Consider the following 27793-nt stretch of genomic DNA (forward strand, 5'->3'; position numbering starts at 1 on the left):
TTAGTTTGGGCCCATTTTATTTTTTTTTATTTTTTATTTTATCCTACGATTATAAATATAATCACTGACGTTAGATCATTATAATTCTACAATTTAACAACATGTCTTGTCTGTGGTTTGATCCATACACTGTTTATAAAAAGGTTTGATCCCAAGATAAAGCAACGCAAAGGATCACATTTGCTATGGAGCATGAAGAGGGTTTGGTTGAGAACTACATTAACCAGCAGGATTTGGATCAGCGTGACATTCCTTGTTGCCTGGCAACTCCTCCAAACTAAAACGGCAGAATCGCAGAGCCAAATGTAGAAGCAAACATGTTTTACTAGCTAAGTGTTGGCTTAACTGAAAATCGAGCTGCTAGAGCTGTATTTTGCTTTGTTACCACATTCACTGCTCTTGAAAGCTTAACGCCAGTTTGGATGTAGCTTTGAATAACGTGAATAAATTTACAGCGCAGACATTTAAAAGCGGAAATGTCGGAAGAACACACATCTGCTGTTGGTGGACAGGCAGTGATCACGCAGACAGATTCAGGGGAACACACTGAAGGTACACTGTAAAAATTATCTAGGTGGTTCAACTTAAAAACTTCGTTCAATTGCTGCCTTAAAAATGTGAGTAAACTCAACTTTAAGAAAAGCTTTGTTTCAACTTATGGTGTTACATTATAAAATTCGTTTAATTAATGATAATTTAGTGTTTCAACTTAATACTGTGAGTTAAAACAGCTATCTATATTACATTGTCCATTCAAGGAAACTTGCTTTCACTTGTCTAACAAACATACAATTCTACACCCCTTCAACTCACATTTTTAAGTTCAGATAACTCAACTTGAAGATTGCCTTTGTTTCAACTCATAAATTTAAGTTCATAAAGTGGACATAACTACAGTGTTGTCCCAATGTTTGAGTTATTCTAACTCATAGTTTCAAGTTAAAGCAACTTAACCAAATTAACACTACTTTCCATTTCAAGTTAAGGGATTTAAATTCCAAATTTGTTTCAGTTTACATCTATAAAGGGCCTTGAAGACAGACCACAACAACAGCACCACTGTGCTATTATCTTCAATGACTTGTGACGGGGCAGGGCAGCTTGCTGGTGCGATTGTGCACGCTGCAGTCAAAGTTCAAAATAGCAGCAGATGTCACCTCCTTTCTGAAAGGGCCTTAAGGCCGTTGTCTGGAACCCTTTCCACCGGTCGCACTAGTTTTGTTTACCACAGAAGTGTCTATATTTTGGTTGGAATTTGAATATATGACTTATCTGCAGTGTATAATTAGCAGGGGTGAGCAAGAACACCAAATTTTCTGTATCTGTACTCAGAATTGGTGGGGCTTAATCTATAAGTGGGTGGTATAAACTGGAAGTTATTTAAGCCTGAAATTTCTATCAGCTATCTAACTTGCTATATTTATTAGAAAAGCATTTACAGAACAGCCTCAGAATTGAGCTTCAGAGAATAGTAATTGATTTTTTTATATTCATATATTTATAGGTTATAACAATACAGATATTGACACATTTTACTCTGATGATACTCATAGAAAGTATCTGTACCGGATACTCGTTTTAACCGAGTACTTGCTAAACCCTAATAATTAGTTGATTATGTATATGTTTTTCTCAAACTCAAAAGACGCAGCGCCTAGGCAATCCTCATACTCTCGCCTTTTTTTTCAACTGATAACTTACATACGTAAGTTCAATCAACACGACAAAAGTGTCAAATAGTCAACACAATGAATTAATGCAAGTTTAACATTCGAAAACTCATACAGTTGAGTTCAAAATCCAAAACTTGTCAGAGCTATTTGAGTTAAAAAGAAGAAGTAAGTTGACATGACTAAATGGGTCTATGATTCTTTTCAGTGTAGAGAGCATAATCATGTGACTTTAATTAATTGACACCTAATAACATGTCTGAAGAATGAATGCAGTTGAATCGTCGGGTGAAGAGTAAAATATGATCAGCTGAAATGTCAGTTGAGATGTAAGTTAATATTTAATGGTAAGACTACAGTAGTTGGTTGAAGACAGTTCAAGTGTGTGCACAGTATACCAGTTGAAACAGCAGAAGTCTAAGATCTGAAAGAAGAAGAAGAAAGAAGAAAATCGGTTAATTTACATAAACAGCCTAATAACTCCAAGTAGCATGTACAATTGTGAGTAGAAGCAATTTTACTAATAGATAGTCTTAAATCGACAAAGTTTTTAAATATTTATAATGTTCTCTCCTCGCAACCCAGTAAAGTCTCCGATGATAAGATGTTTTTCTAGTCTCGGTCATGACCCAGCCATAAAAATGTACATGTTAATCCAGTGATGACTGAAAGCTGTCAAATGTTTCCTCCCTCACAGGATGTGATACTGAAAACTCAATGATGCAGCAGAAGGATGAGGAGGAATCAAGCAAGCAGCTCTCTGCAGAAATTTACTATAACTATGAGGAGCTTCACTCCAGACCGTCCATCACACCCAACTCTGAAATCCCAGAGAACCTCCTGCACCTCTCGTATCCTTCTTTGAAAATGTGTTTTATAAAACTCTTTTAACACCACAGCTCTTCTCACTTTCTCTCATTATACTTGGCAAATAGAGGCAAAGAAACATTTAACACAAGGACAATCACACAGAGTTTGTTCATTAGTTTTTCAACTTCAAATTCAAATACAAATGAAATAAGAAATTAAGGAAGTGATAACATTAAAATGCCATATACAATATATCTATTAATATCTTAGACTATATTTGATAATTGTGAAAATACTTGTAGCTTGTATACTTGTAGCCATTATGTGTATACTATTTATAATATAAGTACATAGATATAAGTATGACTAATAAATACAACAGACATGTATACGTGCATAGTGTTATATATATATGTATAGTATATTTAGGGGCCTACAATACACACACAATACAGTAATGATACAGTACTATGAAATATAGGTAATAGAAACTGAAAATAATCCTTTGGTATATGATCTAGTTGATAATAACATTATAGTTGTAATATAGTTTTATTATATAGTGATATAATAATATAAACGCGATTATTATTATTATTATTATTATTATATTATTATTATTATTATTATTATTATTATTATTATTATTATTATATAATTATTATTATTACATTATCAAAGGCCCCATAATAAAATAATCTAAAGTAAATCTTGTGTAAAGCTTCAGTGAATCTGTTCTTGAACCCTAATTCGTCCACATTCAGTCGCTCCTTTGGCTACGACAGCGGGCGCAGGGGGAACCTGCAACTGCTGGATGACAGAACTCTGATCTTTATAGCAGGTAACCTGCTCGTCCTTCTGGACATTTCCACCAAGGAGCAGCGGTACCTCCGCTCCTGCAGTGGAGGAGGAATCGGCTCCATCATGGTAAGATGGCTGACAAACTGCATGCGAAGAGTCACTCTGGGGCTGCAGTCTGTGATTGAGTGCAGGGAACACCTGAGTAGCAGTTTGAGCATTTATACTTTGACTTTGCTATTTTTTAGAGGGAAATACTGCAGTATCCATTTGTTTTACAGGCAGAATTACAATTAGATGTATTGTTAGAGTATAAACTAGAATAATGGAGGATCACCTACAATGTTAAAGTTTACTTCCAAGTGAAAGCATCAGTATCAGTAAAGCAGCATTATATGTTATCTATATTACCAAATGCTAGTTAACACAGAGTAATACTATATTTGATACAAAATCACATTTCTATTGATTATGTAAGAATTGGAATTTGGGTCGCTACATTGCGACATGTCTATTGTTTATTTAAAGGCCATAGCAGGGTTTGCATGTTTAGCCCATTTCCAAAAAAATCATATAGCCTATGGGGAAATAGTGTGTCATCACATTTGATTTTACAGGAGTATGTATACTTGCAAGAGTATGCTCTGTGATCCCTCCTACAATATATGACATGATGTAATATTCACATGATCCAAGTAAAGAGATTTAACAGTGGCAGACGCTGTGCTAACGCTGTGCAATAACTTCTTAATTGTTCGCTGTCCCTGCAAAAACAAACAATAAAACAAATGAAAATGGATAGACAGGGATGTGGAGTAAAATGCATTTCTGGTATTGCTTTAAAAAATGTATTCATTTCTTTGTGTGTGTCAAGGCACACCCTAGCAAGGAATACTTTGTTGTAGCAGAGAAGGGAAACCAGCCCAACATCATAATCTATGAATATCCCTCATTACGACTGTCCCGCATCCTCAGAGGTAAATGAGACCAATATGAATTGAGTTATACCTTTTTCAAATGTTATGTTTCCATTTATTTGATGAACCTGTTTTAACTTTTGTGTCTGTAGGCGGTACAGAGCGAGCGTACAGCTTTGTGGATTTTAACCATGATGGGAGCTTGCTGGCTAGTGTGGGGAGCGCACCCGACTACATGCTGACACTTTGGGATTGGAGGAAGGAGGAGGTCATGTTGAGCTGCAAGGCCGTTTCTCAGGAGGTCTACCGAGTCAGCTTCTCCCCATACAACCCAGGATTGCTCACATCATCAGGATCTGGACACATCAAGTAAAAGACATACTGAATCCTCCTAACAACCAGTAACCTTTTTCCACAGTGGATTGCTAGCAAATGCACACGATGGCTAGTTTGGTAGCAGAAACTGCTGAAACAGGTTTTTGTCTCTGCCCATGAGAATAAAAAAGCCAGTTGCTTTTGTTTTCATTTGATGTCCAACAGTCAAACAAATCCATCAGAACAGAGACCAATGTCTTAAAGATTTGAGAAACAGGGGAAGGTCATTTTGGCAAGAACAAGGGATCCAAGCCTCAGACATTAAGCTCATTAAGATAAGCATTTATATATTGAGGGGCAGAAAAAGGTGCCTTTAAAGGAACAGTTCAACATTTTGGGAAATGTGCTTATTTGCTTTCTTGCTGAGAGTTAGAGGATAAGGTAGATATCTGTTATATCTTGTTTGTTTAATGGGTACAAAAATCAATGTAGAAAAGTGTAAAAACGGCAGTTTGTGGTTTTGCGGGGGATTATGTGCAAGACTATTTCTTGGCCAGGACCAGTGACTTCCTGGAGTTGTGTTGTCACCATGAGGGTGCATGCCAAGCAGCAGAGACTCCAGAAAATCACTGCTCTCCGTAACCTGATGTATAAACAAAACTTTTGCGGAAATGACTTCAGACATCAGAAGTTGAATTACTCCCATAAAGTGATATTGAATATGTTAAAGTTTTCACAGAAGGTAATAAACCCAATCTACTTCTCTCTATCAGGTTCTGGAAAATGGCTAGCACATTCACAGGTCCTAAATTGCAAGGGCTTATGGGACATTTTGGGAAAACTGCAGCGACTGATATTGAGGGCTACGTGGAACTTCCCGATGGAAAGGTCTGTTCCCACTGATCTACCAGTTAGGTTTGTACACAAGTCAGGAAGAACTGGTAATTTATCAAGCAAGACAGTCATGCTAGCCTCTGTTTGGCTGTACTTAGGAAGAGCGATGCTCTGAGCTAAATGACATAACATGCTCACAATGATAATGCTAACACGCTGATGTTTACCATGTTCACCATCTTAGTTTTGCATGTTAGCATTTGCTAATTAGCACTAAACACAAAGTACAGCTGAGGCTGATGGGAATATCATTAGTTTTGCAGGTATTTGGTCATAAACTATAGTTTTGGACAAATTAAAACTTTGACCTGATAATGGTGCTGGATGAAAAGTCAGGTGATTACCAAAGTTATCATGATTCATCCTGTGGTGATGATGAATGTCTGTATAAAATGTCATGGTAATCTGTGTAATATCTTGTCATGATATTTCAGTCTAAACCAAAAACGGCAGACAGATCTATTACCGTGGCTAAAACATACAATTTCCATACTTTTGTTTTTTACCAAACAATCTCACTGTAAGGTCTGCACAGAGCTATTCTGGAGCTTTTGACCGCATCACATGATTTTCCTCAGCAGGTGGAGTTGCTCAGTTGTCATGAAAATGGAATTTTTTAGCACTTATTGATAAAGGTCATTTGATCCCGAACAGCTACTGGGTCTCTGTCACCTTCTGTCAACAAGGCCAAACGCTCAATCACAAAAACGTTGGTTTCAGAAATCCTCTGTAAGACTCAAGAGAAACAATAGTTACTTCTGATCCTTCGTCTTCTCCTGTGAGGTGGTGTCCGGCACAGACTGGGGCAACTTGCTGCTGTGGGACGGGAATGCCATCAAGGTGGAGATTTGCCGTAAAGGAGGGCGGAACTGCCACACCGGGATGGTGCAGCCGTTTGCCCTGGAAGATGGACAGCTGATGACGATTGGCTCTGATGGAGTGGTCCGGGTAACATACTTATAACCTACAAGAATAACATACCCTCATAAGGCTTCACTTTTAGAACGTGTCTGTCAAGTTTGTCATCAGATATTTTTCTAAATAAAATAACTACTACTACTACTATAACTAAAATCAGCACTGAACACCTGTAACTGTTTGAGCGTAATTTCCACATTATTGATAGTTTTCATTTTTAACCATTCCTTGTGTCTAAATATCCTATGAAGGCAGGAGTAGCCATCCCTAAAACATTGTCACATTATATTGACATTTATTGACAGAGAGCTCTGCGGCCAAAGACACTGTGATATTTGACTTTGACCCCCCCCCCCCCCCCCCCCCCCCCCCCCACAGGGCTGGGACTCTGAGAGCATCGACACCGCCGACAGCAACAGCGACAGCAGCAGGTTTGAGATAGAGCCAATGAATGAGATGGTGGTTGGACACAACGTCTGCATCTCCTCTGTGGTGAAGAGCTCCCTACCTGACTCCTTCATCTGGTTTGCTCAGGTCAGAGGGCAGAGGGTCAAAGGTCACTAATTAAAACCATTTGTAATACATAATCTGGCCTCAAACCGATCAAATATCTAAATCTGATCTCTCCACTGTGTGGTCATGTAGGATTCCAGCGGAGCCATCTGGAAACTGGATCTTTCATTCACCAACACGGTGAGTTTTCTATACTGACATTTTGGCTTTAATATATGTTACGTCTACATTACACTTTGTTTATTTAAGCTCTGTATAATGCTTCTAAACACTTCTATCAATCTGTTATTGATGTACAGAATTGTTTTTGCCCAGCCTTCATATTAATTAATGGAGAGTCCATTTGATTTGACTGTACTGATTCTTCTACAGAGGCAGGTTGACAGATGTGAACAAAGGGTTCTGTACACAAGGATTTGACCTTTAAACGTTAATGTAGAGCTATGATTTTATTTTATTTTTTTAATATATACGTACACAGAAGTAAAGTATGTTGACAATCATCCTCGCTTTTTCCATGGCTTTTTCCAGAACTTTCATGCAGAAAAATAAAGGACTTCATCTGTGTTTGTTTTGATCATTAAAAAATGTCTAAAACTGAGGGATTTGATTCCTGTAAACTATAATGAACAGTGTTTCCAGCAGCAGGAACACAACAACATTTGGGCGTGTGAGGAGAAAGAAATTGTTAAAAATACTTTTAACACTGGTCTATTTTCAATTTAATTAAACTTAGCCTTCAATTACAAATGACATCCCAGGAGAAAGGTATAAAGTCATTTTATTTTCATGAAAGTGAGTGTTTTTAGGTAATACTGCCTAATGAAAAACTATGTTGCAAACCATATTGTGTCATTACATGTTGTAATGAAAGTTAAGGGTGTAATAACAGTTGATGTATGTTCCGTGTATGCAGACCCCTGATCCAGAGTGCCTGTTTTCCTTCCACGCTGGGGCGATCAAGGGCCTGGACGTGTCAAGGAAATCCCACCTGATGGCCACAGTCGCTCTCGACCGTGAGTCATACATTACCATACATGCTGTACATGTTTGCAAACACTCTGACACACACACACTATAACAGGTCTGCCCCTCGTCTTCAGGTTCAGTCAAAGTTTTTGACTTCCTGGCAAAAAGAGAACTGACCACTAGTCGCTTCAATCAGGGAGGAACTGCTCTCAGCTGGGCTCCACCATTGGTAAGTGTGTCAGTGGGAGAATGTATCATGCTACCAAATATGATGTGTTCTGACAGAAAACTGAGCTGTGTGGCTCTGGTGTTTGTCTTTAGGTGAACCAAACTGGAGGTTTACTGGTGACGGGCTTTGAGGATGGGGTTGTCCGGTTACTGGAGCTGTACGACCCTCAGAGGCTGCATTTGGTCACCGGGCGCAGACCCAAAGGAGATGCCAAGCTGCGCCTCAAACAGGCCTTCAAACCCCATAATGCCCCTGTAACTGCTGTTGCATTTGAGCGAAATGGAGAGATCTTAGCCACAGGGGTAAGATGTTTCCAGGAAAACTGTTTTTGCAGTTTGTCAAAAGGGTTGCATACTTTCATATAACAAACTATAGCTATTGTGCTTCTTCTGTTCATTAAAATACCTTAACACACTAATTAAAGGAATCATAAATATAATTATTATATCAACATGTAAAGCTTTAAAGTCCCAGTTTGAAGAACATTTTACTGGGGAAACTCAGTGAAGAGTGTAAAAAAAAAAACTATATCTGTATGTTGCCAATGTGTCATGTGCCTTTGATACTTTTTAACAAAAGAAAAGTTCACCCAATTATGGCAAGGCGATGACGAGTTTCACTGATTGACAGGGTCACAATTTCTTTTCATGAGCAAAAATGAGACTGATCGCTGTCCCTGTCATTCACCTTTATCTGACAGCTTTTTGTGGTGAATGTAATTCACTAGCTACAGAAACAATAACAAACCTTTGCTGTTGCCTCACTTTCAATTTCATAACGTCCTTCAACGCACCTGGATGTCATTGGTCAAACGCTCATTTCTGACAGCGAAGGTTTGACAATGCACAATGTTACATTGTTAGAACCAATTAAAACACAAGGATTTAACAACCTGTTTGTTTTGTGTGAATGTCTAAATCAGTGGTCGGCAATAGGCGGCCCACGGGCCAGAATCGGCCCTGCAGCAATAATATCTGGTCCGCGGCCAGATTTCTTTGATAGCAGAAAAATAAAAAATAAAGACATTGATAGGGGCTGGTGCTGAAAGAGATCTCAGTCATGACGGATACAGTTACTGACACAATCACTTCGTCTTAAGTGATTGTGCCTCCAAAATAAAAGCGTGAGAACTTTTTGTGCAGTAATGCTTTATGACAAGTTTATTGAGAGCTTTTACTTTGAAAAGTTCTGAACGACATTCAAAAGAGACCCTGGCTTGCTTGACACACCTCTGAAAAAGCCGTCAGTAGAACATGTGATTGGATTCCCCTGAATTTCCTCAGGGAAATGAAAATAAACGTCCACAGGTTTATGAATGTGGATCAAACGCTGGGACGCACACACACTTTTGCACATGCTTTATTGTGAGCATGTGCAAAAGTGTCTTTATAATCAATATGTTTAACAAGGGAGAAATAAAATACCCGCAGTTAGTTGGAATGGATCCTACAACCTTCTAAACAGGAGTCCTGCATAGCACTGACTGAGCTGAACATGCACTTGTAGGCTATCTAAGGGTTTAAAATAACTGGACTATGTTCTGGCCCGCCATGTAACGGCTTGAAAAAAATTTGGCCCAGAAAATGCCAGACTTATTTGCAGACCGCTGGTCTAAATTCACATAAATTGAGCTTAGTATAGAAACACTTTATACTTTTACCCATCCTGTGATCTGTTGTTTCTGATGTTTAGTGCTATAGTACTGAAGATCAGTGGTAGAGATCTGTTTCCTTTTTTTGTCATTCATCTCACCTTTCTGTCACTGCCATCTTCCTGCTCAGAGCTCAGACAGCACTGTGTTCTTCTTCACTGTCGCGGAAAAATACAACCCCATCGGCTTTGTCCACGTTCCCGGGCCGGTGCAGGCGCTGGAGTGGTCACCTCATTCCCATGTAAGTCTGGTCTCCAACCCACTTGCGGCAAAATGTCTCTGTGATGGAACATTGCTGATTCAAACGATTTATTTTTATGATTTTACACAGAGTGAAAACAGGCTGCTCATCCTGTGTCAGAATGGTCATGTGGTCGAGGTTCAGAGTCCTGATCCAGAGGCCCACAAGCCGACCAAAACCTTCCAGCTGCCTGAAATACCCAGCAGAACTTTCAGGTTCAGGAGCATCAAATCTCGAATCAAGGTCCGGGCTTGGTCTGTTCTTAGCTTTAGTTTGTAGGGTTTTAATCGCACACATCCCTTTTTATGGCTGTATTATTGTTTTGTGATCTACATCATAATTAGTCCATGATTTTAGTGGAAATAACTTACTCCATTTCAGTTTCAGACCATTTGTGTTTTAATGTGTGTGTTTGTGTCTTTCAGAGAGAGGAGGAAATAGCAAGACGTCAAGCGGTAAAGGAGAAGAAGAAGAAAGCGAGAGAGGAGAGGTTGAAAGAATCAAAGCAGCTGGATGCAGAGCAAGAGGAAGAAGAAGAAGAAGAGGGAGAGTTGCCCCCTATCCACTTCCCCGACCCTCCAAGTCCTCTCTACTGTGGCTTCTACTCACAGCCTGGCCAGTTCTGGCTCTCCATGGTATACACACTAACAATAACTAGAATGTTCAAAGATATTGCATAGTAATAAATCAGCTAAAATCAAATTAAGTGGTCAAAATCAACAAGCAAGGAATTTTTACGCTGTTTGACGAAGAATCCTGGATGCAAAAATTTATCACAGAAATAATCAAAGAAGACATTTTGTCTTTTCCTTAAAGATTGATTCCATTTCTCTTTCCTCTCTCCTGCAGGGAGGCTTTGACTCAGGATTCTTGTATCACTGTAAGTTCTCGGAGAAGCAGGACCAGGATCCGGACCAGCGGCATGATGAGCCCTTTGACTTCCGGCCTGTCCACAACACAGACAACGACCCCATTCGCTCCATCACCTTCAGGTAGCAGGCAGACATTTTCAGCTTCAAACCCTCCAGTGTTCTCGGCGTAACGTCATTAGCTTTAGTAACCGCTCCTGGTACCATGTAATGTTCATTTCTTTTCAATGAACATACAGTACATTGTTATGATGAACAGCTGGCTTGTGCTAGTCATTTATTTTTCACCTCATGTTCCGGTGATAACCTAAAGTAAGAGTTCCTCTCTCTGATTTAACACAGTAAATTATCACAGCGCCGCCTTGTGGCTAGATGGATATATACCATGTTACTGAACATTACATAAACGAGCTCTGATAAACCCACTGTACATTACCAAAAAACCAAACAGCAGGAAGTTGGCAGCTAGTTGTTGCAGAAAGTGGAACATTTAGAAGCTAAAGAAACAGATATGTTTCACTGGAGTTGGTTTAGGCCAAAAAAGAGTTAAAAGGAGAGTGATTATTGGACACCAATGGGATGATATAATAGTATTGCTCTGTGTCTGCTGGATGTGTCAAAAGGCAAATGTATGCTTAAATGTTGGTAACTATAACTTTATAAGATCAGGGCTGTGTGTCTGTCAGCTTGTTTTGGAGTTTATCTGCCACCTGGTGGGCAAAAATCTTTTAATGCAACTTTAAGATTCAAGAGTCTTCACACAAAGACTTAAAAGATTTAAAACCCCTCTCTGGCAGAAAAAGTGTGATATAAGGCCAGAAATGAAGGAACTTTTCAGGAGGTAAACATTAGAGCCTCCTTCACATTTGGAACTATTACCTTAATAAAGTTTCCTTCCTGGTGTTTTGTTTTGGTCTTTTGTAGCTCCAACAGGCAGCTGTTGCTCTGTGGCATGCACTCAGGCTTCATCAGGGTTTACCCTCTGCAGCCTAGTGACCACTGCCTCACCTCCATGCAGGCCTACTGGGCTCTCAGCGTCCACGACAACCAATACGGACACTTGCGGCACATCCGCTGTAGCCATGACGACCTCTTTGTGCTGACGGCAGGTGATGACGGCAACATCTTCTCCTTCAGCCTGCTTCCTCCAGAAGAGCTACAGAAAGGCCTGCAGAGAAAGAGGGCTGAGGTGCCTTCTCCCAGGGTCAGTCCACATTTCATCAACATTTTCTTTTTTTCTTTTCTGTGTTTCTGTCTTTTAAACCACACTAGCATCGTGGCTCTATGGATGACAAAATCAATCTGTCAGTTGGGCAACCACTTTAATTCAAACTGAAGTATCTCAACAAATATTGGATGGATGTATCTAATAAAATATCTATTAGATAGATTGGCATTAACTTTTTGCAGCAACATCAGTTAAAGATTTCAGTTTGTCCAGTACTTTGGTTAACAATCAAATATCTACAAACGTAACGGCATTCCCATCAGCCTCATCTGTACTTTGGAAATAATGCTAATGAGCAAATGTTAGCATGCTAACATGCTGAACTAACAATTAGCATACCTGCTTAACATCATCATGTTTGCATGCTGACATTAGCATTTAGCTCAAAGCACCACTATGCCTAATACATGTCTGTAGACCTTTTTTTTTCCAAAAAAGTCTTTTTTGTAAAGCCCTCCGAGCTAAATGTGTCATCTTGGGCTATATTAAAATGACAATGACGACAACAAAGACATGCTAAATATCTAGTTTGGTTAAAACAATGACTCGACATGAGCCAGGGGGCTGAGTGCATATAAATGCAGTAACAAGTGGATTTTAACATGAAGAACATTTTGCAACATTTTCCAGCATTGATGTATTTCCTTCTGGAACAAACAACCTATACGATCAGTTTGCTGTGTCTGTCACAAGTGAAAACATTTAGAAAAACTACGTAAGCAATTGGGTTTTTAAACTGCTTCATTAGTGGAAGACAAAGGAGAAGTTGAGTGTTATTAAAACATTTTTCTGTGCGTGGCTGGACGGTTTTTGTGGACTTGGTGTTTTTCCATCATTATGTGCAGTTCAAATGTCTACAGGTGCAGTTCTACATCAGCAAGTTTTTAATAGAAATCATCCTTGATCAGAATTTTTGGGAGGCAAAACAGTATAGTGCAGGTTGGCCAAGTGAATGGTTGTAGATGAAATGAATGTTGTTTCAATGAAAAACGAATATCTTATTCATACCTTATTTTGACAGGTGGGTATTGAGAATGAAGCGTTAGCCCAGGACATTGAGAACCCAGCAGCCTACAGGTAGGTGTGAATAACCTGTAAGAGATCATTTGGTCCTCCTCTTTTTCTCTGTCACTCTATTCTTGTCTTCTGTGTAGCTCATTTTCTGTCTCTATTTAAGAAAGTTATTTGTACAGTAGAGAACTATATTGTCTGTATTTAATTCCTTATTTATTGGAATGTCTTACATTTAGTTATATCTATGTCTAGGTGTCACCGTAACTCAAGATACTCATGACAGTTTTATCTCATCTAACTTTCTGACCATCATCCTGACCCCCCCCCCCCCACACACACACACACCTCCCTCCAGCATCGAAACGGCTAAGCAGAAGCTGGAGAAAGACCGTCTGCGTCGGGAGGCTGATGTGAAGATTGCAGCGAAGCGGAATAAGCTGGCTGAGCTCCAGAAGACGTTCAAACAGCTGCTGAACAACAACCAGAGTCTGCCGGAGCATGTTCGCCTGTCACCTGTGGTACACACACACACACACACACACCTGGGTCATCCACTGTCAGCCTGTCTGACAGTTCATGTCATTTTACCATTGCAGCTGCTGTATCTAGTTTAATTTTAGAATAAAACAAAATTCACATCAGAAGTGAGATATCAGTGATGCATAAGCATCATTAAGGTTATGGTAAGGGTTAGGGATATTATAATGAGGTTTGGATAAGTCTCCAGGGAATTACTGTATGTCAGTACATGTCCTTGATTGTGTGTATGTGTGTGTAGGAGCTGCAACTGGACCGGCGGTTCAGTGAGCAGGCAGAGAGGGTGAAGGCCCAGCGGGTGAGGGAGGTCAGAAAGCAGATGGCCTGGGAGGAGGAGCGCTGCAGCATAGCACTCAGCAAACTACAGGACTGGTACTGACTAAACATACACACACATGCACCTATCAAATTCATAATAACTGCAGGAAGGTGACTTGCTGCATCACTGGTCTAACTGCAGGTAATAATAATAATTGATCATTATTCTATTCTAAAACTTGTCTATATTAAGACTTAAATTTGTTTTAGTTTTAGAGTTTACTGCACATGTTAAAATGAAGTTAAGAGTGGAAAAACAGTGTTATTGACAGTAACCATAAAAGAACAGAGGAACAGATAGGTTGAATATTTCCAGATGTATTTTTCTGAAAATTACGTAGAGCTTATCCCTTCTTTGGAGTGATGAGTTGTTACTGAAAATAAAAGTTTAAATGTTCTACCTGACTGAGGTTTTGATTTCATTGTGTTTTTGCCCCTGTGGCTTAGAAAGTTTGGAGGTAAAGACCGCCAGCCTTCAGAAGGAAACCCTCACCTCTTCTCCCCTGTTTTCAGGTTTAGGGACTCTCTGGAGGTCAACATGGTCACTGTGGTCGCCATCTGCACCGACCACAGAGTCTCCACCTACCGCCTGCCGACGCTCACCGAGCCTTTAACCCAGCTCAAACATCAGAGCAGACCCGGATGGCCTGACAGAGACGGAGCTGCTGCACCAGAAAGCAGAAAAACCAGAGCCGAGCCTGCAAAAGACTGCAGCACATTAGAAGGTAGGAAAGAGTTTGTGTGTTTGTTTCACCTGTCAAAGACATGCTTGACCTACCTGTGTGTGTGTTCTCCAGAGGAGGAGGTGCTGCGCCCACCAGTGGCTCGTCCAGCGGGGATAAAGCTGGCAGATCGACAGGTCGAGAGGCTCCGAAAGGCTGCAGAGAAAGCTGAACAAGCTCGAGCCAAGATAGAGAAGAGGAAGCAGGAATGGGCCCAACTGTGAGTGTCATGTCCAACAACATCACCTCAGTCCTGTGGGCTCAAATTAGATTTACATGGCATTCTCTGTTTCTCTTTTATGGACATGATGTTTATTGTATTCTAAAAAATCCATACAATGCATTGCCAGATTAACTGAATAGGGGGGTCAATGAGCCAATTTTGCAATGCTCGTGCAAAACTGTGAAGGACTGTCGGTGTCTCAGTTACGCAGAGAAGCCAAACGAGGACTGCGAGGATCCGCAGGATGTGCAGGCCATCAACGAAGCCAAAGAGAACATCGGAGACTTAAAGCTGAAGTCAGCTAAAGACTTCACAGTGCCGAAACACCTGAGGATGAACGCTGAGAGGAAGAGAGCAGAGCTAATAGGCCTGGAGGAAAATGTACACACCAACACACAGACACTTACATATCTTAATACACAGCTCATTTACAGCAGTCATCCAGTTTTCAGCAATATACTGCAACTTGTTCCGTCTATATGTCACACATAAACCACTTCATGAGATGGCTTAAACAAAGATTCATCAACAATGTAGTGACTATACAAAGCAAAACAAAGTAGTCGCTGAGAGGCTGAGGTAGGGCTGTGGTGCTGTTTGTCTCACTGCACAAATAATTCGCGGATCTCAAAAAATATAATCTATTGCTTTTTATTGATGAAAATCTATCTGCCCGATGGGGTTGTACAGGTGTGTAATTTAACTATACAGAAACAACATACTGTGATGATTCTGGCCTGGGTGGTCATGGATAATGTGTCTACTTTGCTATATGTACAGCTAAAACGATTAGCTGATGGCAAACCAAAATGTCATTAACTCCCTAGTACAGAGTCCTCAGCTTTTCTTTTTCTTATGTGTCAGTTAATTAAATATTTTTTGGTTTGGCACAGTTGTTCAGACAAAACAAGCTATTTGATGACATCACCTTGGCCTTTAAGATATTGTAATGGATATTTTTCACTATATTCTGACATTTTGTAGACCAAACAAGAACTCGATTCATTGTGACAGTAATCAACATATTAATCCATAGCTGTATGCAAAGTTATTTAAGGTAAGATTTTATGTGACATTATACCTGTGTCATCATCCTAAAGAGAGGAGGAAAACCTAAATCCATCAATGATCATCATCATCATCATCATCAATGATGAAAAGAGATTAATTTAATGACTCCTTCCATCCCACCAGATCCGTGAGAGGCAGACTAAGATGAATGGGCGGATTGTGGCATTGCGGGACTCCAAGATTCGCCTGGTCTCTCAGTTGCGCGCTCAGGCTCAGCAGGTCCAGAGGGTCCAGCAGTGTCTAGCGGCCCATCTCCACCGCTCTCCACCTGCCCTGCCCAACATACTACCAGAGGAAACCCCAGAGAAGAGACTGCAGTACAGCCACGCCACCCTGGAGCGATACCGGGTTCTGAGAGAACAGAGGTACAGGAGCCAGGTTTTAGTTTGATCCTAGACCAGGTCTAGGCAGACAAAAGAAAAGAAAAAAAATTAGGTGATTTTCAAGGAAAAGGAAGGACCTGCAGATCTATCAGCTGTCATACAGTATAATATCACTAAGGTCAAATCGTTGTAGTTTTTGGCTTCATTAAAGAAAAGGATCATTTTTAGATAAAATATTTTTTGGCACTGCAATATGCATAGGCTAGGCAGTCAAAAAGAAATTTATGTTGAGGGAAGTAATTTTTCCTACATAATTGCATTTGCATGCACCGTTTTGGCAGACCTTTTAATCCATCCACATATTCAACTCATTTTCATGCAGGCGTTTAAAAGGAAGACGAAAAACACAAAGTAGTCTTTCTGAGATCTGACTAGCTGACTTATATGAAGCATTCTCTTGGCTTTCAGACGGGATGATCACTTTAACTTCAAGCTGATAGAGCAGACTCGTTCACACCGACACGTCACTAGACAAAACTTGTGTACTTGCACTTGTGATAGTTGACTATCACTACCATTAAGTAATGTTATTTTATATTTCAATCAAGTGTACATCAAACCTAGCGTATTTAACCCTTTTAATCGACTGCAGTATCAGTAATCTGTCAAATATAGTATTAGCTTACGCTAAAACTGTGGTGGGTATTGTTCTGACAATACGTGCTGTATTTGATTATTTGGTTATGTGACTTTTACATTACTGGCCAACTGACCTCCATGCAGACACTGGGCTTGTAGCGCTGCATTAATTAACCCCTTAACGCCTGAATTTTTTTACAATCAAAAAATAAAAAAGATGATTTGTGTTTTCATTTGCTTTCAAGCAGATGTTAAATTAAGTGAAGATTGTTAATTTGTCTATAAAACATAGAAAAGATATAAATTCAGGTATGTGTAGGTTTGATGCAAATTAGCGACAACAGGCATAAACGAGAAACCAGGGCTTGCAAAAGGTTCCTAGGTACGTATCGAATATGCACCAACAGGCATTTGGAGAATCCATGTCCCATCTTGGCTTGCAGTCTGCAAGGAAGAGGTATGATGCAAATTCGCGACAGTCGGCGTCAAGGGGTTAACAACGGGTTGTTATGTTTGTCAGATATCAGTAAGCCTGTTTTTGACATAAAAAAATGAATTGAGGAAGAAGTGACACCTTTTATTGTAATTACACAACTATATAAGTTTGACCCTTGATTATAGTGTTGCCTTCATAAGAACACATACGTGTTCACACATATGTTTTAGAAATAAATAGAAATTTGTTCTTTTACTGAACTTAAACCTTGAGTTAAACCAGATCTAAAGTAGGTTTAAGTTAAACCTCAGATATAGTGACCTATACTGGTCATTTCTAAACCAAAGCTACGCTGATGACAGCAACACCCACATAATGTTTTGATTAGCTGCTGTTGGATATATTTAAATGAATATATCCATTTTTTCCATTTTCAAACAGATTCAAGTCCATGGAGCAGGAGGAGCAGGAGGGAAGCTCCCGTTTATTGGAGCAGCTGGAGAAAGAGATGGAAGGAGTGGAGGGAAAAGAGGAAGTAGAAGAGGAGAGAGGAGATGAGATGACTCCTGGTTTGTCAGCTTCATCTGTAACCAGAAAAGAAGTCAAGAAAGAGACAGACGGGCAGGAAGGAGCAGAGCAGAGCCAGCTGGAGGAGGAGCTCCAGAGAGAGGAGGAGATCAGACTGCTGCACGAGCAGGACTCTCTGCTGGAGCAGGTCTGGTATTTGTTTTTTTAGTCAGTGATGAACCTTTGATCTCTACATGCTGGTAAAGAAAGCTCAGAAATGTTTCTTGAGGAAGCTTAAGAAGGCCAAATTCCTGTGCCAAGTTCTTGAGGAACAGAGGAGCAATAGAAAGCATTCTGAGTGGAAACATCACAAACTGGCATGGGATGTGCACGGCCCTGGACCGGAGGGCTCTGCAGCGGGTGATTAAAACTGCTCAGAAGATCATTGGTACCCATCTCCTGAGCATCAGTGATATCGGTGAGGTGAGGTGACTACGCAGAGCCCAAAGGATACTAAAGGACAGGACCCACCCAGCCACAGCCTGTTCACCCTGCTGCATTCTGGGAAGAGAGATAGAAGTTTCTGCTGCCGCACCGCCAGACTGCAGAGCAGCTTTTCCCCCCAAGCTATCAGACTCTTAAACTCTAATTCATCCTCAGCACTGCTCCAGTTTATTTCTGTCTACTATTTTTTAATTGATTCTGTATTAATGTTTACTGTAAAGAAAATATCTTCTGGAATCTACTGAAGAGCTCAGGCTGACTATGGATAACATTGTGACATCATCTGTGGGGTGTTTTTTATCATCAGATGGAGAGATCGGTGTGTGAGTTTGACGCGGAGCTCCTGCTGCTGCGTCACCAGAAGCTGCGTCTGGACTGGGAGCTGAAGCTGGCCGACCTCCATCAGCTGACGCTCTACCAGGAGCTGCTGCTCCTCAAGGAGTTTGAGAGGAGGGAGGACAGCCTGCAGGAGAAGCTAAACGGACGCATTGGGGAGGAGAACAGCATCACGGTGAGAGAGGGTTTACGTACCTGTTCTCTAAAATATATCAATCATAGTGTTTAAGATGTTTGTTTCCCTTCCATAAGGCAACCTTTGGTTTTGATACTATCTGTGCAGAGTGTAAATATTTTATGAGAATTTCAATGGTGTAAAATACATTTACACATTTACTGTACCTGCTAGTTTATAGTTCTGTTCCACTACTTTCATTTAATTATAATTTAATATTATATATACTTTTTGCTCCACTACGTTTACCTGAGAGCTGTAGCCTAGTAACACGTTACTTTTCAGATGAAGATTTTAAATTAAAAAATATGATGGAGTCTTTAAAATAGTAGTTTTGTCTTCTTTCCTCCCCCATCAATCATCTGACGATCCCCCAGATTTATAATGTGACAATGTGGAGGGGCCTAAACCCCAGGTCAGGAACCACTGGACAAAACTAGCTAACTGTACATCACATATTTAAAACTAGCTCCACCTAAATGTTACTTATGGTGCATCAGGTTTAATGATCCAATAATATATTCTATGATAATAATCAGTCACAGGGGACATTTTTTTGATACTTTAAGTACATTTAGCAGAAATTTGTTGTATTAAGTAGGCTTTTGAATGCAGGACTTTTACTTGTAATGGAGTAGTTTTACACTGTGTTAATTGGTATTTTTACTCAAGTAGCCTACTTTTTCAACCACTGGAGAATTTAAAGTCTCTGACTTTGGGGCCTCCCAGTTGTAATATCAAAGTGGCAGACAGCAAAGCCTGCAGCTAAAATAAACACATAGGCTCACCGATCCTCACTAGGACTGTCTCAATTTTCTACAAACAAAAACTTTTGCCATCAAACAGTCAAAATTACATTTGAAAGTTGTTATAGTCACATAAATATTCTACCCATTATTTAACTCTTATTGCTGAATGCCAATGTAGTGAAGATTTTCAAATCAGGATTTAGTTTACACTGAATTGCAAGTCAACAATACTGTAACTGACAATAGTGAAAACAGCACAGTCGCTTTAGAGAGAATTCATTTGAATGTGTTTCTGTAAGGGAATGACTTGATAAGTCACACACACTGTTTGATTTTAAACTTGATTAATAGCACTGGGTTACAGCAGCTATGTATCCTCCTAAGTTGTAAAGTCAACTCTAGAAACTACTAATTAGTTTGTAACTAAATCAGCTAAAGTTGCTTCCATCGACATGGTGACAGTGCCCATTAGCTTTCTGGCTAGCATGAGCCACTTAGCGTTGTAGCACATTTTAGTACGTTAGATCAATGTTGAAATATCATATCAATTAATTTGGTCTGTACTGGATTACTGTGTTGCAAAATGCCATGCAGTTAATAAAAAATTAGGCTGCGGGGCAGAAAAACGGCACTTGTGTTACTATAAAGATGTTACTTAGAGTTATGTTGTCTTCGACCGCTTTTATTTCAGTAATGCAAAAACCACAATTTAGTCATAATTTACAGCCCACATTTCTTGTCCCTCTTAAGTTATTCCTATCAAATAAATAACCCACAAAAACTAATCTTTAAAAATAATAATAATAATTTACGTTGTTATACCTAGGCTAAGTTTGAACTTATACACAGTTGGTGCAACAGGCTGCAGGCCTGAGAATAGACAGTGGACACTAAGGGCATATCTACACAGGCGGTGTTTTGACCGCGTTTTTCCCTCACACATCTGACAGAACCAGCTGTTCTACACAGATGGAGCACTTAGGCTGCTGCTGTGTAGACACGGTAACACAAGTGATTCCCCTCTTCAGATCACTGTGAATATAACCTTGTGTACTTCTTCGTTACATCCTCCCCTCTCCTTCCCGACAGAGTAAGCTGGAGGAGTGTAATGAACAGCTGGATCTGAAGCTGGGAGACATAGCCAAGCTGCAGGAGAGAGAGAGGGCTCTGATTGCCGCCTTCCACACCTCGCTTGGCGAAGAGAACAAGTTTGAAGAGTTCCTGACAAAAGTCTTCAAGAAGAAGATCAAACGTGTTAAGAAGAAGGAGCAGACGGGAAGTGAAGGTAAGAGGAAGGAACACAAGTGGATAATATAACAAGTGTGTTGTGTGATACTCTGTGTGTCAATTTGTCCACGTGTCCTTTATGAGCCAAATGTGTGTTTGCAGAAGAAGAGGACAGTGATGAAGACTCTGATGAAGATGATGACTGGGATGATGATGATGATGATTATGACAGCAGCACGGAGGAGGGAGGACCTGCTCTGGACACTAATGTTTGCCCTCCAGGTCAGTATTGGTGGAGAAAATATTCAAATGCTTTTACTTTTTTCACAGCAAAGTAGAAACGTCTCATTCTTACCAGCGTTGCAGTCAGCGACCTGTTTGCGCTGCATCTTTTCACCATAAACTGAGCTGAAGTCGTTTCGTCCACTCTGTAAGTCATAACCCTCTTAAGATGAGGACAAACCTGAAGGCTATCTGACACCTACAAAGACTGGAAAACACATAATGTTTCGACCAACTTTCATAGATTTTTGAGTCTTTGACAGTCAGAAAGGAGCATAAACTTTTCCATTAAAAAGGTTGATGACTGAAATTATAAGGACAACTGACAGCGTCTGGACTTGAAGACTTCAGAATAGAATCTCTACATATCACACACAACAGGATTTTCTCAGCCAACTGTCAACACCAGCTGAACCAGACTGGAACAGACTGTTCCTGATCGCTGATTCTCAGTAGATGGGTTTTTCTTTCTGAGCTTTCTTCACCGGCATGAAGATGTGAAATGACCATGTCAGGTTCTCTGTGTTGATTCCCAGAAACCTGAAACTGTTCACCTGCTCCACCTCAGCTCCACTGACGTAAACAGGAGTGTGTGTCTTTATCTCCTGTTTCCTGAAATCAGCAATCAGCTCGTTGAGCAGTAGGTTGTTCTCTGTGCACCACTCTGCGAGATTGTCAGTTTCCTCCTGATATGTCACATTGTAATCTGGCTGATAATGGTGGTGTTGTCCTCAAACTTGACTAGTTTTCTCCAAGTTGGTCGAAACAGACATGTGGAACCTGACATCACATGTACAATATGAGATAACTTCCTCTCGTGTTAATTCTGAAAACCAAATCTTGTAGGGATCCCCAATGTGTCTGCAAAATTCTTTGTGAAAAGTGACAGTGCCACTATTTGCGACCTGTGGCTAAGCAGTACTGGCACATCATTTTTCTGAAAAGACAATTAGACCCGATCCAAAACCTGGTCCGTCTGAACAGACCTAAATAACATGATGCATGTCCTTTTTGGCATTACATCTGGACCCTACCTGAGCTGAATAAACTGAATATAATTTAATCCACCCTGGGACCTCATGTATAAGGAATCTAAGGCCTGTTGCAACTAGCCAATAATATCACATCGCTGGTGAGTTTATATGGAAGAGGAAAGGGAGATGAAAAACACACCATGGTGTGTTTGTGTTTGTGTGTCTCAGGCTGCGATCCCGTGTTGTTTGAGAACACACTGCAGCTTCGTGAGCGTCGGCTGGACCTGGAGGAACTGCTGGCGGAGGAGAAGAAGAGTGCTGAAGCTCTGAAGAAGGAGTGTGACACCCTCGTCAAGAAGGTCATACTCTGCTTTGCATCTTTCGGATATGTTTCCATTAGCATGTGCGAGTTTTGTCACTCACATCCTAATGTTTGTGTGTTTTGCTGGGCTCTGCAGAGGAAATCGGTGAAGGTTATTCGGAAGGCAGTTGAGGACGACTTGGAGTTAGTCAACAGGGAGAAACAGCAGAAAATGAACGAACTGGATGTGGTGGTTCCTCTCCGACTGAACCAGGTAAACATTCAAAAACTGTGGAGGTTCACTGATGGCAAAACAACTGAGTGAACACAAAACAAATTCAAGCTGTTAGTAAAACCCTAAATATTTTATTTGATGGTATTATTCTCCATGATATCACAGACATTTAAAAGCTTCAGCCAGACAAAAACAAGTCCAAAGAAACCATGGACAGGTAGAACTTGCAACCAGACAACCCTGCCTTTATTATGAAGCACATCTCCAGCAAAACACGTTCAAATTTTCTTCTAGTAGGTAGACATGCAACCCTGGCCGGAAACCAGAGCAGTGAGATTGTGTCTTATGATTGGTGCCAAATACCCAAGATTTCAATTGTCTGAGAGAATCCTGTCGTTATGAAAATGGCTATAAGATTTAATTTTTTATTATACATGGCGACTTTTCAACTGACAGTTGTTTCCATTATGAATTATTTTCTCACTTAAAGGTGGGGTGTGCGATTCAGGAGAAATCCAACATTATATATATAGCGAACAATGACAGAGCAAGTTAAATAGCTAACATTAGCTAAGTCGTGGGCTAGCAAACTGTAGCTGCTGCTAAGCTAACATGCAGAGAGGACGAGACAGTCTCAGAGCAACACACCAGCTCCAGACAGCGATACTCACAACTCTCCTGCTGCTGTAGCTAACATCACAACAGCAGCATGTCTTGGTGAACTAAGATCATGGCTGGAATGGCTTAAATAGTTTGTAGTTGCTTGGTACGAACCACTTTGTTTGTTTTCTACTTACAGAGCCAGAGCTATTTACAAACATCAGATTTTTTCTTTTTTCAAACACACTGAACGGGCAGCTAGCGGACCGTGAGGAGATAGTGAATTTGATAAAAAGATGTGGATTTGATAAGAATCGCATACCCCACTTTTAAAAGATTAGTTGTTTCAGAAAAGAATAAAGAAAAGCGCATCACAATATACACAAATATTTAAATTGCTTGATTTGTCAGACAAACAACCTAAAAACCAAAGATTTTAGTTCAGTGAATTTCTGCAGTTTCAGTGAATTTTTATCAACGGAGTTTTAATTATTTTAGATTTTGGAAGTAGTTATGCAAATTCCATCATGACAGTGGAAATTTTAATTGGAATAAAACTGAGAACAAATAAACACTTTGATTTGATTACATTATTTTAATATTGGCAGCCTTCAACCTACATACCAATTCACCTCTGTCTCCTGCAAAAGCCTTTTGTGAAACTCTGGTTTTGAGTTGATTTGGTACTTCAATTTCCTCATTGTATTATCTCCTGCAATTACTCTCTGTCCCGTTGGCTTCCTTCCACCTTCTCCAGATTGAATTTATCACTAACGGCTCGGTGCCGTCTGACCTGAGTCCAGCATTGGTGCTGGACAGGACGGAGCTGAGCAGGCTGCAGGAGCGTATCAAACAGTTGCAGGCGGAGAAGAATGAGCAGAGAGACCTGTACTATCAGGCCCGCCAGCAGCACGTCAGGCTCATCTATGACCGCAAGGACATGGACAGCAAAATCCAGGGTGAGACCCGCACACTACAACACCCTAGAAGAGCTCGAGCTCAAGAACGTGACATTCTTTTATATTTAAATGTGTGTTGATTGTGTGTCTGTATGTGTGTAGTACTGGAGAAGCAGTGCAACCAGCTGATGATGATGAAGTTTGGGAGGCTGGTGGATCTGGAGGCTCTGCAGACGCTGTCGGGGAACAGGACGCTGGAGGAGCTCAAACAGGAAAAACTCCTCCGAGAAGCTGCATACGCCAGGGAAATCAAACAGTGGGATGTACGCTGACCTGTGTGTGTGTGTGTGTGTGTGTGTGTGTGTGTGTGTGTGTGTACTTTGGCAGTTGTGAGATATCTGTATCTCTGTGTTGTTTTGTTGTGATCCTTTTAAAACGTAAATGTCTTTTTTTAGAAACATCTTAGAATGGAAATAAGTAAGTATTGATCTTTTTTGGGATTTGTGGTTGTGTGTGTGATATTCAGGCGAAGGTACAAGAGGCGCGTCAGGCTCTGATGGAGGTGACCAGGTGTAACACGGAGCGTCTCCTCAGCATGACGATCCTCCTTGACCAGAAGAAAGAACTGGAACAAAAACTCAGCGCCAGGCAGAAGAAAATGGTAATTTTGTTGCATTAAATATATTTTTGTGTAATTTTAATCAAAGCTGGGATCTACAATGTTAATATTTGCACATGGATGGTAATATATGGTAATATTTTTTAATACGTGTTAACATGTTGTATAACCGTCACAGTGAATACTGTATATAGCAACTTTTACAGTATATAGATCGTGCACTTTATACATGTTGTTTGAGTTTTGTTGGCAGGAGCTTGAGAATTAAGAATTTCACTGCCAATTACTACTTCATTGTTGTTGTGTTCACTTGAGTTGTGTTTGTGTCCACCTGATGAATGTCCAATGTTGACTCTCCTCTTAGTTCTTAGTTTGGTGCTGGGCAGGTAGCACACTGTGATGCTCATAAGATCGCTTACACGAAACCAGTCCAAAAAATGTGGCATAAAATCAAAAGCGCTGCAGAGCTGCAGGGTTGGTTATAATTCTCTGTAAGTTCACCAAGTGTTCACCAATACTCATTTGTTTTGATCTATTATGTTAGTCGAATCAGAATCGTCATCCTGCCTAAAGTCTGATAGTCGAATCATGTGTGTTTTTGTGCACGGCGATTGTGAGCTGGGAGGGGCGGGATAACACATGGTGGCTCCGCTTTAATCTTGAGAAGCTGCAGAGCTGCAGGCTTTTTGAGGACCCTTTTCTCTCTCTCTCTCACCTGCCATTCACCGGTCTTGTGCAGAGGTGCGTGCATTCCCTGCTGCTGACAACTGCATGCACGTTGCGGTTCCTCGCGGGTCTATTTCAAGTAGCACAAAGAAAATATTCTTTGTGTGGTTCATCAACATTATCTGAAAGTCCCACGAGGTGCGACAACTCGGCACAACACCGGTGAAGCTAGGGCTCAGTCTCTTCAGCAAGTGTTCTTCTTCTGCCACTACCTACACGCTACACCCACACATGCGCACTGACCCAGGGTTAGGGTTACAATTTTGGATTTATTCATGCACCTAAAAAACATTTATTGAAAGACGTTGAGCACCCCATGCCAAAATGGCATGATCCTTACTGTTAGATTGACAGTCGAATCAGGCTCATCATCAGTCACGCCCATCGAAGCATCGAATCTTCGACTATTCGGGGTCAGCCCTAGTATGTGTGTGTCTGTGTGTGTATATATATATATATATACACACACACACACAGTGGCGGCTGGTGAAAAATATTTTAGGTGGGGCTGTACCATGTCCAGTCAGTTTCAGTAACCGTCCCAATACAATTTTACACAAACTGCAGGATACCAGTGCTCTGTGAAATAGTCATAAATGATTTAATGCCAATATTAAAAGCCTTCTCAAAGGCCCCGCAGAATTTAACACAGTCAATTATCTTTGATAAGACGTGCCTGTTCTTATCCATCTCTTCGTTGTGTCTCCTCACCCCAATCCTGTAGCCTTCGTCCAGCTGTGTAGCGATGTTAACTCTGCCTAGCATGGCTAGATCACCGTATTATCCATATGTGCCCTCGTACACTCATGTTTCTTAATCTTCTCTGCTAAATGTTTTGTGTCATTTACTCCTGTAACAGTCCATGTTGTATCGTCGTCCCCACTGTTTTAAGCAAAATACGGCATTTACATGATTGCATCCAGCTAGCCAGGGCTGAAAGCCTGTGTCTTGGGTTCTGCATTCATCATTGTCAACAACGTCACGTGTCCCTCTACCACCGACTGACTCACCTTAGGGCGAACCCTTCAGCCATCAGATTCGAGGAAACTGATTGGCTTAATTTATGTTGCTATAGGCAGATCTTGTGTCAGTTATTGGCTGCCCTGTTGTACTGCCTGGGCGATCTTTGTAGCGCCCCAGAAGAGATCAGTGGATGAGCAGGAAACTAATTTCATTCAGGCACTCAAACATAATTATTTAGCCTATATTTTATAAACTACACATTACTGTGCATTTTAAACACACATATGCTTAAAAAAGTAATTACTGTTTATTTCAAAAATGTTTATTTTAAAAAGAAATATCAAAACACTTTCCATCTGTCCATTTGCACACTGCATGCCTTTATTAATATCTGTGTGTGTCCAGGGCCGACAGTTCAAGGATTACAGGAGACGTGTGGACCAGGAGGAGATTGTGAGGCTCCGGGAGCTGGTGAAAACACAATCACAGCAGGCCGAGGCCCTCAGGAGAGAGATTGGCCTCCTGTCTCGTAAAGGAGGCCGCGTCCTGCCCCCTTGCCAGGCCCAGCTGCCCCCTCTCGCCCCCATGCCCACCCCTAGAAACCACTCCTACACCAGCAAACAAGGACAAGGGCGTTCGTCCAAACAGCTGAAAGTACAAAACTCACCCAGCAGACAGGGAGCTACTTAACTGAGGCCAGAAAACACGTACACCATTACTGTATAGTGAGATAACTCTGCTCACAAATAGCCCTTTCTTATGAAATTTTATTCTTAAGATTAAAAAATACTACTAATACTGATTCAGTTTGTTGACTACTTTGTTTATTCACAATTCCAAGTGTTAAATAATGAGGGTGCTTGATTTTGTCTTTACTGAAAGCTGTCTTCTGGTCTTTGGAGTGTGAAACCTTTTTTGACCCCCATGACTGTTCCTCTCGCATCACCCTCAGCTAATTAATACATTTTTAAAATCTTGAAAAGAAACAGGTAACAAAAGTAGGCATGCTTAAAGTAGAGTAACAGGATCTCTTTTCTTGGTTTTCGTTAATTGTCTTGCAATCTCAAGAAACTAACTCTAGACCTAGGATTCTAAATACTTTAATTGCAGACTGATCTACCATCTACAGTACATTTCCACTCACTATCAGGGTTTAGACCACTTAACAGCACCTTAACCAAACTAGTCTGGTAGTGATTCCTCAGTTTACTCAATCATAAGTATCAGTAACAAGGTACAAGGTAGATTTATTTATCACTTTACAACACAGGGTTGTACAATGAGATTAAGTTGCAGTTCCATTTACGCTACTCACAAAAGCAAACAAGGCAGAAACCACAAGCAGAACCATGGCTCAGGGTGGGCGGCCATCTGCCTTGACCGGTTGGGGG

General features: G+C 40.6%; 1 protein-coding gene across 1 annotated transcript; it reads left to right on the forward strand.

The window, feature by feature from the left end:
* The first annotated feature begins 162 nt into the window (after window positions 1-162).
* Window positions 163-27204, forward strand: LOC119915086 (cilia- and flagella-associated protein 44). The gene is made up of 34 exons (XM_038734664.1): window positions 163-552; window positions 2368-2521; window positions 3245-3407; window positions 4153-4255; window positions 4348-4564; window positions 5284-5398; window positions 6188-6352; window positions 6701-6856; window positions 6968-7015; window positions 7752-7851; window positions 7939-8033; window positions 8126-8335; window positions 9815-9925; window positions 10016-10168; window positions 10351-10560; window positions 10775-10917; window positions 11719-11998; window positions 13044-13099; window positions 13392-13554; window positions 13815-13945; window positions 14405-14616; window positions 14689-14833; window positions 15040-15217; window positions 16031-16272; window positions 17747-18020; window positions 18624-18827; window positions 20666-20861; window positions 20966-21085; window positions 22288-22418; window positions 22518-22634; window positions 23953-24154; window positions 24257-24417; window positions 24621-24755; window positions 26808-27204. Exons 1-34 carry the CDS (start codon window positions 477-479, stop codon window positions 27090-27092), a joined length of 5451 nt encoding a protein of 1816 aa, XP_038590592.1. The 5' UTR covers window positions 163-476; the 3' UTR covers window positions 27093-27204.
* Window positions 27205-27793: the final 589 nt, after the last annotated feature.

The sequence above is a fragment of the Micropterus salmoides genome, unplaced genomic scaffold (genome assembly GCF_014851395.1).
Source record: "Micropterus salmoides isolate LMB-PRFRI ecotype aquatic unplaced genomic scaffold, ASM1485139v1 Ms_hic_scaffold_20, whole genome shotgun sequence".
Taxonomy (NCBI): Eukaryota; Metazoa; Chordata; class Actinopteri; order Centrarchiformes; family Centrarchidae; genus Micropterus; species Micropterus salmoides.